The sequence below is a fragment of the Rattus norvegicus genome, chromosome 14 (genome assembly GCF_036323735.1).
Source record: "Rattus norvegicus strain BN/NHsdMcwi chromosome 14, GRCr8, whole genome shotgun sequence".
NCBI classification, from domain to species: Eukaryota; Metazoa; Chordata; class Mammalia; order Rodentia; family Muridae; genus Rattus; species Rattus norvegicus.
The window spans coordinates 99,506,681-99,519,015 of record NC_086032.1 but is presented as its reverse complement, the minus strand read 5'-3'; the positions used below and the strand labels follow the sequence as shown (position 1 = coordinate 99,519,015).

The 12,335-nt window shown below is 42.6% G+C and overlaps 1 protein-coding gene across 2 annotated transcripts in view; it reads right to left on the bottom strand.

Annotated features, from left to right (window-relative positions):
* Window positions 1–8,541: 8,541 nt before the first annotated feature.
* Window positions 8,542–12,335, bottom strand: part of Peli1 (pellino E3 ubiquitin protein ligase 1) — a 54,505-nt gene continuing 50,711 nt past the window's right edge. The window contains exons 6-8 of one of the 2 annotated variants that reach the window (XM_063273239.1): window positions 11,633–11,830; window positions 11,360–11,548; window positions 8,542–10,881 (exon numbers count right to left, since the gene is read on the bottom strand). In XM_063273239.1, the coding sequence (XP_063129309.1) occupies window positions 10,315–10,881; window positions 11,360–11,548; window positions 11,633–11,830 (954 nt within the window). In that variant the 3' untranslated portion in view covers window positions 8,542–10,314. The remainder of the gene's footprint in view (window positions 10,882–11,359; window positions 11,549–11,632; window positions 11,831–12,335) is intronic. The other variant, NM_001100565.1, reaches the window with a different exon arrangement.

The following is a 12,335-nucleotide window of genomic DNA, read 5'->3' as shown; positions in this document are numbered from 1 at the left end:
TGCCCAAGCCAGTTACGGTTTCTTCAGCCTCTTCTCTTGCCGTTCCCTTCTTTTCTTCTTACATTCAGTTTGTTTCCCAAGCATGTGTGGCTCTTGTGGCCCTAAGCCTCTATGGCCTCTCTTGGGTGTGCTCTTCGGCTCTCCTCTTGGCTATCTCTTCCTTCAGGTCCCTGACTTCTGCCATTTCTGTTAGTGTCTTCTCTGACTTCCGCAGTCAGGCCTAATGTCCAGGTATGTGCTCGGAAAGGTCTTTACTTCTGCTGGGCACTATGCCGTGCCCTAACTGCTCATTGGTTCCTCCTACATTGTCAGCACAGAAGAAACTTAACTAACCCTTCTGTCTTCAGCGCCTCTCACTGTCCCAATGTTATTTTTCTTGAATAAATGAATCCAAGGTAGTTGTACTGTGTTTGATGCATTTACTCTCATTCTCAATGGATTAACATGTTTGACTAGTTGGCGATTAAGGCTATTCAGTGTAGTGACCCCTTTCAGGTACATGAAAGAGATCCTCTCCAGATTCTGTAACATTTGTAAGTTGCTAATGTTCACGGAGCACTATAAATTGTGATATTCATGAAGAGAGTGGACTCTTGTTTTCTGGTTTAAGCTGACAGTCTTCCTTGCTTACGATTTGCCCAAGTCAAGGAGAGAGAATGATCTGTCCCGAGTGTCCGTGGAGACACTTACTGCTTCCTATTCCTTTTTTCCATTTCTCCTATCCTCCGATTTCAAGGTTGCTATGAAATTAAAAGTAGTTCAATGCATGAAGGATGAAAGGTCCAGTTCTTATCTTCTCTGTTCAATTATTTGATGAATATTTAACTTCAGGTGGGCTGAAAGCAGGATGCCATGTTGTTTCCATTATCCCGTGTCTTCTGTCTCTGTGTGTGTGTCTTTCTCTGTCTCACTCTCCTGTGTGTGTGTGTGTGTGTGTGTGTGTGTGTGTGTGTGTGTGTGTATGTATGAGGGTGTGCATGTGTCAGGGTGCTCTTGTGGAGGTCAGAGATCAATTTTGGTTGATAATATTCACTTCCATTTTAAGATAGGGAGACAGGTCTCTGTCACTACATATGCTGGGCTGAGGGCCTGTAGGTTTCTGGTGATTTTCCTATCTCTGCCTCCCATCTCACCATAGGATCTCTGATTACAGTTGCACATTACTGTCCTAGATTATCAGGGTTCTAGGGACTTAAACTCAGAGTCCCGTGTTAAGCCTGGTACCCACTGTCCCATCACCTGTTTTATTTCCTTGCACAAACAATAGACAGGCAACTTTAACTCTCTTGCTAAAGGTTTACAAAATACAATAAAATCAAACAGTTTCAGTTCTAGCTTTACAGGACCAGACACCATTCCTAAGATCCCAAAAGGGATTTTTCTCTGAGCTGTCATAATTGTCCAATATTGATGGATGTGCAGCACACCATCCCACTCTCCAATCCTTTCCATGTATCCAGATCTCTCAAATGTGCTTGTGAAGAGTGCAAGTCACAGACTGCTTTTTGCCATAAAAAAAGTAACTGGACAAGAAACAGGATCATGTTGTGACAGATGACTGACTGAATGACTTTCAACTCTATTTGAAAGAGAACCAATCACTGGAAGCCCACAGGAATATGAGATCATGTTACAGGTATCCAGGATGCGTTGTTTGCTTAGACACAACGCTTGAAAACACAAAGTGCTGGTATTCAGAATCATCGAGTTAGCTGGAAATAAAGAAGAGCACGTGACCAGCCTTTAGGAACTGGCTTACTTCTGTGGCCAGGAAGCTGCTGCAGCCACCTTGGAAGAGCCCTTTAATTACATGTCTCTGCTGTCTCACTAGTCCATAGAGAGGAACTTTATTTTGAGACAGGATTTGACTCTTATCGCCCAGACTGGTTTAGAACCCATGGCAACCCTCTGTAGGAGCCTCCTGTGTGCTGGGATTACAGGTCTGAGCCACCATGCTCAGCTGGAAAGAAAGAAAAAACAAAACAAAACAAAACTATTCAAGGACTGGACCCAAGCAACTGGGGATGGGTAGTTAAGTCCTGTGGTCACTGCCCTGTCCCCAACCCCAAACTCTTTTGTACCATCTCAGAACTGTTCTGGCTATGAACTATTTCAATTAACTTTTCCATTATCTACTACATGATTAACAGGCTTTATAGACTAAGGATACCATTAAAACACATTTAACATACTCTTGACTCTGTTAAGAGGTGACTGAGCTTCTCAAATAAAGAGCCATTACCTGGGATCCATCTGCCGCACAATCTCATTCTACGTGGATCAGCTCCAAAGACCCGGGGAACTAAGATAAGGTAATGAGCATCAGATTATGGTACCCTGAGCACTGGGTTATTTTCCTATAGAGCCAGGTAATGATATCCATGTCCAGTGATGACTAGAGGCCAAATTAAGGTTTGTGGCTTGTGGCTGTGGAATCCCACCTAGGTATCTTCAATGTCCTTTCTGTGTTTAAAGAGGTATTAAAATGATTTCATAAATATATATTGCTGTATATGAAGGCAGGAACACCCACCAGAGACCCATAAAAGCATCTTCAGACACACTCTTGATTGTGAAGTCTGGAGAAATCCCGAAGCCCTGAGCTCTTTGATGTCATGCTACATAGGCCACATATCTGACTTCCATCAGACAAGTCCCCTGTCACCGTTTTATTACGTCACTCCTGCGGACACCAACTTTGCACAGCACAATTGACTTAGTGATTCTTACCAGTTTAGTAAAATCAAGAGGAATATATACATCAACACTTGTATTCACAAAGAATGAATAATCCAGAAATGACAATAATAAAACTTGTCAGATTTACACACTCAAGTGAATACATTGTTTTTAACTAGACACTTATCCTAGAATCGGGAGCAGCTATCTGGTACATGGACAAATGTGGCTCCTACCTGTGTATCAACACCCACCACAGAGAACTGCTCCCATGACTTCCTCAGCTGCCCTCTGAGCCCAATTTAGCTTTGAAGTGTCCTGGCTGTGGACATCTGACCACCTTTCTCTTGTCCCTGTGCATCTCCATCTGAAGATTTGTTCACTGTAAATTAAACATAAGATGAACTATGACCATTGAACCATGGCTACTAAAGTGGGAGAGTGTTACTTTCCTGGTAGAATCTAGATAATGAGTTTCAAGTCCACAGCTATGGGTTTGACTGCATAGGTCCCTGAATGGCTTATGTTGATATTTTTTCTGACTGCCTTCCCTGTTTCTAGTTTACTCGCAGTGAACAGCTGTCCATTACTTGGTACCCACATTGTATCAGCATCTGGCATTCAGATGTCCAAGTAACTTTTTAATGGGAATTCAATAAAGCATCCAAGTGATATGAATTTACTCAAGCTCTGCAGAAGTAGGACTTGCAAAGGAACTGCTCGAACTTCCTGAGTGGATAGAACAAAGAAAGCTTTGCCCCTAGGTGCACACTCATTTGCTGAACAACCTATGACTTACACAGAGCACCAAAGTGAAACCAGTGAATTGCCTCCTACTCCCCGAGTTTGGGTGGTTGAGGGAGGTTCACCCTAAAGTTCCCAGTTTAAAAGCGGACTCCTGAGCACACATGATCTTATCTCAGCCTACCACATATCTGGGACACATCAGATGGATCCTGGATTTTCTCCTCTTTCACTTCCAAAACCAAGTAGACTTTGTTGTTTGAAACAAGCTCTTTCTATTCTGTACCCCTGGCTGTCTTGGAACTACATACCTCACGCTGGCTTTAAAATCACAGAGATCTACCTGCTTCTGTCCTCAAGTGCTGGGATTAAGGGTGCCACCACCATACCCAGCCCCCAAACAGGTTGCTTAATGAAACCAGATCTGGAGCAGCCCATTCCGTACATGTGGGAACGTGTGTTCACAAGTTATTTCCATTCTGTAAACACTCAGAATTCAGAAATAAAAAGCTCCTAAATTCGATGTATTACCTACGTGTCAACAACTAAAAAACACGAGACTATTCTAAGTCTTAGAGACTCAAATGATAACAAAGGATAAGCTGGACAGGGTGGCTCACACCTGGAATTCCAGCCCTCAGAAGGCTGAGGCAGCAGCACTGAAGTTCAAAGCCAGGCTAGGTTATAGCCTGGCTATACAGTGAGTGTATGGGTTACAGAGTGAGACTTGGTCTCAACAGATCATTATTAGAGCAAATGTAATAGACTGCGGACCTAATACCAGGTATCAGTGGATGGCTGCCTTACCTGGATAGGACTTAGTCTCCTGATATCCAGGATCCTCTTAGTTTATATCCAACTTGAAAACTCACTACTTGTACAGTGATGTACATCTACAATGACATAATCATATTTTTTTCTACAAGTATTGGCTGCCTTCTGTGCTCTTCCTCATTTGGGCACCAAATGTTTAGTTACACTCGATTTTCTAGTTTGCTGTCCTGTTGCTGTTATAAAACCAGTGGAGATAGGAATGTGTAGTTTAGCTTACTGGTTACGGCCCATCAATGAAGGAAGCCAGGACAGAAGGTCAGGACAGGAACCTGGAGACAGGAACTAAAACAGATAGAGAAATACCATTTACAGGTTTGCTCACCTGCCTAGGAATGGCACCGCCCACAGTGGGCAGGGTCCTTCTACTTCAATGAGCAATTAAGAAAATGCTTCACCGACAGCAGAGGTTCCCCTTGCCAAGTGACTCCAGTTTGGGGCAAGTTGACAGCTGAAGCTAACTGTGGATGATACACGGTGTTTCTTTTCTCCATACTAACATTTTCTTTCCTGCACCCCTCATAGATTTTTCTCTTGCAATCTTGCCAAACTTCAGGTTAGTGCCGTGCTGTATAGGTCTTCTGTTCAGCCAAGGTAAAGACGTTTTCTGATAGAGGCCAAGAGCTTCTGTAGCCTTTGTTCTTTGGTTATTTTTTGTTAGTATTTCTTAAAAGTGTGTGACTATAGCTTAATTGGTTTTCTGATGATTGAGAAATAGTTTTTGAACATTCACCTTGCTTGTGTCTTAAATATGCTAGAACCATACTTATCGACTTGCATTGATAATTAAGAATCCTTTGATATGGTCTTAATAAAATGTGGAAACCGCATTCACAAACTGAGATGTTTACCTTGTGAGTCCTTCCATTATAAACCATGTGAACCTTGAGTAAGTTACATTGTGACGGGTTTCCAAATAATAGTTTCTACCTCATAGGGTGGACCTGAATAACACTAATATTCTCTCTCAATTTGTAACAGTGACTGGCTACAGCAGAAACTCAGTGGCTTACCTCAGACTCACACAGCTGGGTTTCCAATCTGACACAAAGAAACTGGCTTACCCATCACAGCTTGTGTCTAGACCAGCATTCCCAGGCTCTGGGTCTAGACCAGCTTTCCCAGGCTGTCAGTTACTGGGAAAGCTTTTGACTTTACTTACTATGGATAGTTAACAGAGAGAAGCATATTCCTTCAGGGAAGCAGATTTTTTAAAATCTAGATTCATAAAACAAGCCCAAGAGCTTGCTTTCCAGATTTTTTTATGCACTAAGGAAAATAAAATATACTATCATGTCAAAAAGACACTAATGATTCTTATTAGCATTAAAGAAAACTGCATTTTATTTTTTAATTTAAAAGCAACTTTCCCAACCCCTAAAAGCAACTTTTTAAAAGTACACTTGTGTTGGGGGTGCATTACTACAGGACATGCCTATGGATCAGAGGACGGCTTACAGGAGCTGGTTCTCTGCCTCTACCATGCAGGCACCTCAGGTTGGAAAGCTTGGCAGGGTGTGCCTTCACTCAATAATTCCTCTTGCAGGCCTCTGAGGACCATTAAAAAAACAAAAACAAAAAACCCCAACTAACTATGAGTGGGTAAGATAAATTCTCCAGACAGGAAGTCATTCCCATTGAAAAGAATTTCATTTCCTCAGGGTGGCCAAAGCAGAGACACCAAGAGCTGAGCCAACAAAAGGAAGTCTGCCATTCATCAAGAGAAACACTTTTTCCTCTCAATTTGTTTCTAAGTCATGGCAAGGTGTACAGACATGGATTATAATGGTTGAGAACTTTGTTGGCAACTAAAAGAAAGTGAAAGCTGGGTATGGTGGCACGTGGCAGCAATCCCAACAGTCAGGAGAGGTTTGGAGATCATGAGTTCAAGGCCAGCCTGGACTACACAGTGAGCTCCCGATGAAAACACAGAGCTGGGAATCTCGCTCTACGGAAGAGTGTTGCCTAGCACAGTCAAGGCACCAATCCCTAGCACTGTGAACAGAGTGGAAACATCCACCTTTGGCAAAAACCTTGTACAGTCCTGATCTGATGTCCATGACTGTACTCTGTATTTCCTATCAGGATGTCTCCAGAATACACCTACTTAGACGGCAATTCCATCCACCCAGGTGCTGAGGCTGACGGAAATGAGCCATTCTGTGCAGGGTGCGTGTGCTCACATGCATGTGCACGCACCGGGGACGGAGCCCAGCCTTCCCCACTTAGCCACTCCTCGCTCTCACTTAGCCACTCCTCGCTCTCAAGCAGTTGTCTTCATTATCTCCTTCCCTGCCCCTGACCTGTCAGCTTTCCCGATCCCTTTCCAACCACCTTCACTACCGCCATCTTGGCCCAAGACACTGATTTCTCTCTAGGATTACACCGACCTCCCTGCTCTCCACTTCTGCCTGCTCCGATAGTTTAAGAACCAGCATTTTTGACTCGCATGCTCATGCTCTTCCCATCCCACACAGAATTAAGAGACCATTCAGGACGTAGTTGTAGCCTTCCCTCTGCCCCTTGTTTCCTTACCTGCTACTCACCCTGGCTTACACCATGTCACCATATTGACTTTACATTTATTTATAGAACACCCAGGGTACACTTCCTTTTTGGGGTCACTGATGGCTTCTCTTTTCTGTTTCTTCTGCACAGTACCAATAGCCTTCAGCTCCTTCCGACCCCACCTTCCTCCTAAGGCTTCCTCTGGTCCCAAGCTGACATATGACATTCCCCTTTCAGCTCCCGGTCCCATAGGTATGGTTCACTGTCCACACCGTTGGAGATTTTACATTTCCTTGCTTAGATCTACCTTTTCCAATAGATTTATAGTCATGGTAGAGGTTCTCGCTATGTCATTCAGTAAATACGTGGAACACAGCTGGTGCACACCAGGCACTCAAGTATGTGCCCTATAGGAATGAGTGATAAGTGGAAGGGGAGGTGTTAGGACACACTCAAGAGGAAATCTGACAGAAGTGTGAGGTAGAGTAGTGTGGATAAATAGAGCTCACCTGAGCTGGTTTGCTACAGGGTGACTGCTTCCTGGATTGAGAAAAAACAATGCAAATGTCTCTAAAGTTCTCCACATAAGACACACTGAGGCAAAGTGCCATAGATTTCTTTAAACTTGTTTATAAATTTAAAGGGAAACTGGACAGATACCTGTTGGTGCTCTCCACCTGTGTCAGAAAGTCATTATCACTCTTGGGTCCCAAGCCATCCCAAGGGGAATACTCAAATGTCAGATGCAGTTATTTATTTGCATTGTTATGCAAATTTATTATCTAAAATTATTATTTATTTTGGCCCGTCCCAGAAAATTCTTCTTGGAGCACAGCAAGCAATCAGGACGTCAGAAGGAGCTGGTAAAATACAGCTAACGAGGAACGCTCACCAAGCACCACCTGGTGGGGTAGGATGGGGACAGCCTGGCAAAGACACTGTCTAGGGGAGGAGGGCAGGGTGAAGAACTCTTGGAGCAGGGACCAGGAAGGGGGGCAACGTTTGCAATGTAAATAAATAAAACAATTAAAAAAAAACAAACAAATCAAACAAACAAAAGAAATTGTGACCAATAACATGTTACACAAATAGAAATAGAATCCTTGTTAAATTAAATACAAAGATCACTTTGATATAAGCGGCCTTAAGGATTACCTCCTTACGAGCTCATTTAGGAAACGTATATACAACCTTTTTTCCCTTGGCCAAAATACAGACATTTCTCACTTCTTTATATTATTTATTTTATGTGCATGCGTGTGCACGTGTGTGCAGGTGCAGGTGCAGGCACTCCCAGAGGTCAGAAGGGAGCACTCGCTTCGCTGGAGGCAGCCACAAGCGGTGTAAGCCACGAGAACGGGGTTGTCTAACACTCCCGCCATCTGCAAGAGCAGCAAGGGCTCGTGACCACTGAGCCATCTGTCCAGTCCCGAATGTCTTTAATACAGAGTGCAGAAGCACTATTCAAAGTGCTTGAACAAAAGATCCAGCTCGTGATTTATATTTCCCAAGGTTTAAAAACCTGAACTTTATAGAAAATGAACCATCTTGTGTTTTCTTTTCTCAGCTGATAGGAGAGAAAATTTAGGGCTTTTGGAAAGAACATGGACTCTATCTTCACAAGTACAATTCGGGGAACTCAGGCTGAACCTCACAAGGGCTCTACGCTGTCACTGCCATGACGACTTCTCTCTGATATTTACAGTGTCTCTCTCAGTAAACGGAAACTCCTATACTTCCAACTGTGCAAAAAGGAGCCCACACAGACAAATTCACATGTCTATTTTGAAAAGTATTTACTTAGTTTGAATAAATTAATTGCAAATAAAAATTAAGCTACAATATAGAGCCTCAACAGAAATGACAAAACACACACAGGACTTGGTTTCCTTGCCTAGTCACGGAGGTTGTGACCAGAAAACTTCAAAATCAATTAAATTTCCTTGAAAAAAGGGTAATAACCAGCAGTTACTGATACATCACAGCTAACTTATAATACAAATCTTGACATGCATTTCCTGAGTGAACCCAAATGATAATTTTCAAAACAAGAAAATTTGACAATCAAAAAAAAAAAAAAAGTTCATGGCTTCTAAGTGACTTTTTTTGTTGTTTTAATTTTTTTTTAAATCAAAACGTTGATGTACTAAGATAAATTAAAGCGATACTACCACAGACAAAAATTTGACAATAGTCAATTATTATACAATTGTTCAAATGAAAGGAAAAGAAGTCAAAGGATTGGAAGGTGATTCTGTCTAATCTACGGTGGACTGATTTCTACAAGTGTTCAAAGGGTTTGTGTAGTGCAACTGTCTGTACTTCTGGTGCATTTAAAAAGGCTAGGGTGAGAAGAAACTGTCCTGCACAGCACTGGAGGAAGAGAACGCAGCCCTCGTGGTGTGTCCTCGCTCTCTCATCTGCTAATCAAACATTTCTGAGTCACACTGAGGCCAGCTCGCAGGAGTCAAGCCCACAGTTAAGGCTGGTCTGCTGGCTTACAAAGGGCGGTGCTGCTGCAGCCAGCCCTTCGTAGCTCTGGATGCTCTAATGCCTGCAATAGTCCGAATGCAGAAGAATTAACAAAACACTGTTTAGTTTTTCTAGAGCAAATCAAGTAATTTTCTTGTTAATTTCTTCACTTTCTCATAGAATTTTTTTTCTTTTTTCCTTTTTTTTTTTTTTTTTTAAGAAACAGTGAACAGATGAACCACAGTTTATATCCAAAAAAATAAACTTGCCAAATGTTGCTGGCACTAAAAACAGATCAGTTATCATGGGAGAAAAATAGATCATCTAGATTAATTGCATATTCAAAGGAGCATATAAAACGTTTCTTAGCATTAACTTTTGTTATAGTACTACACTTGAGAGAAACATGAAGGAAAAAACCATTTTCTGGTTAAATTCAATGTGGTTAAAAACAAACACCTTTTAGACAATGGTAATTAATGTGAATCTGGTTTTATGAAATATTCTAGTTCATCAAATCCCCTACTTGTATGGGGCTGGGGGAGCTCTCCTACCTTTCTCCTTAACTTTGCAAATCCTTGAGCTGCGTGCCCACTAACCTACCACTCACACCAAGTGTGTGACACCATCATTACCATGCTACCTATCACAACATTCTAAGGTATTTTCTATGATAAAGATAAATAGAAAATTAATATACATGTTGCTGTATTTTACAATGTTTGCAACAAATTGTAAACTAACATAGTTTGAACCAACAGACCCTCAGTTCTACAGAACAACCTCTCAACACTGAGGGTGAGCAGGGATTCAAGAACACTAAACGAAGGCATCAAATTAGACTATGTCTTTTTCTCCTCAAAATAGATTTTCAAAACTCAGAATTCAGAAGTCTGGAACTTTCAAATATTCCTTTGCTCGAGTTTCCCAAATTTTTCTCAGAAATTGCTATTATAAATATTTAAAAAAATTCTTCATCTTAATGCAAATGACCAGAGCAGAGAAACTTACACGGACAAGGGGTCGGCAAACCCAATCACTTAGCTTATGAACTTGTAATGCAGTCCTGGAGGACAGCTGCTAGTCTAGAGGTCCTTGGAAAATAAGTCTGATATAGCCTTGTTCACCAGCCAACTGATGTGCACAGAAGGGACAGGCTGCGTGAAAAGTGTGCGTACCATGAGGAAGCGGGATCTGGGACCAGTAAGCCGTTGTCTTTTCTGAACACACATGCCCACAGGGGCTAAAGGCATGGGTGGGAGGGCCGGCGTCCACATAAAATCCAGCTTCACATCCAAGCCACAGAGGGACATAGGGACCAACAGACCTACACATAGGACATTCACGATCTTTGCCGTCACGTTCTTCCTTGTTTCCCCAGTTATGGTAACCATGAACATGGCCGCAGTTCAGATATACCCATGGTTGCTTCTCATCTACAACATCTTTCCTCTTCATGCTGGGGAAGGCTAGTGTGTTGAAGCCTACAGGGCACTGAGGCCGAGCTGCATTGATCTCCTGTCTCAGAGCTTCTAAGTGTTTCACAGTAGGGGTGTGGGAAAGGCCTTCTGCTGTGCGCCACAGCAGGGTTGCACCACAGAGGTCGATTAAGGAGCCATCTTGCAGCTGATTGGTTTCGATTTCCACCTGAAGGAGAAAAGATTCAAAACTAAAGTTACCACTGTGTTCACACTACATCTTCAGTATGTCTAACAAGACAGGAGACCTCCAAGGTTACCCACTAAACTTAAGAAAGTTTCTGTTTGCATGTAATTTGGAAATAGAACTTTAAGTAGCAGTTGTAAAAAATGCTAAACTTGAAAATCAACAACAACACATTGAATAGTAACCTCTCTCTGATTTAATCATCTGGATAACCAACAAACCTAGTTAATTTTGGTAAGGTACAGTCAAGGACACAAAGAACAGAAGCCAACCTTTCCTAACGGAAACAACTACCCTCTACAATTAGTATTTGGAAGTCTGTGTTTGAAGGTCTCGGTTTTTCTGTGTCAGCAACATGTCTAAGAGCTTTGCTGAAAAAAGCAAGATGCACGCGCACTGTACTCAGACCAACTCATCCTCTGTTTATTGTAGTAAAAGGAAGTGACGCGCAAGTACCTACCATCTTTCCTCTCTGTTGCGCTGATCTGGTTTCACGCAGACTGAAGACGTTCCCACATACGGATATCTCTCTCCATATTCCAGGCTTGGAGTCTTCTGTGAACCCATCGCGTGGATGCATCACAAGAACTCCATTGGTGGTCAGGCCGTCCATCTGCCCGTCGGACGTCTTCCATTTGGCAGCCTTCTCCTGTAGAAAGAGGAGTGAGTTTCCATTTGTGTATAAGTAGAAACTGGTATGAAAGAAAGCATTAGTGATCAAAAAGCTTTTTACCCCAAGAAAGATGTTTTTTGATGAATCAAATCCTGCAGCATAAATCCGAGCTGTAAAGGGAGGATTGCGTTCACAAATGATCCTACAGGCAAACCTCGATATAGTGCTTTGTACGGACTGCGTGTCGGAATTACTCTGACTTCCAGGAACTGTGTCAGTTACCACAAAATCAATAGGACTTTCAGTTGACCGGCCAATCTAAAGGGGGAAAAGAATTTAATATAAAACGAGTCAACGAACACCATGGAATCCATTAAGAAAGGATAATGTAAAAACATGAAGCCTCTGAAATTCCTAAAGCTCAAACTTAACAATTCTTAACTGTGGGGACATCTACACCTTTGAAAGCTACCCCTCACACTCTTTGCTTCGGCAGTCACCTCGGGCATAGAATTAAGTGGGGGCACATGATGGAATGTCTACAACTCAGGGAATAAAGAATCCAATGTGGCCCAGATTCCTAGACGGCGCGCGGCTTTAACCCCGTAAGGCGGCAATGTTATCATGTTTCTACCATAAACTACCCACCTTAATGGAACCCCCTGCACATGAGTAAGTCTAGAGCTCTCGCTGTGGACAGCACTGAGTCCAAGCCAAAGTGCTGCTGTGTGCAGGAGCTGTGTCAGCACTGACCGGTCACTGGCTGTGCACAGCCTTCTTGGAGTCTCTGGGGAGTCTCCATCTCTTCTCACTGTGTCACCAG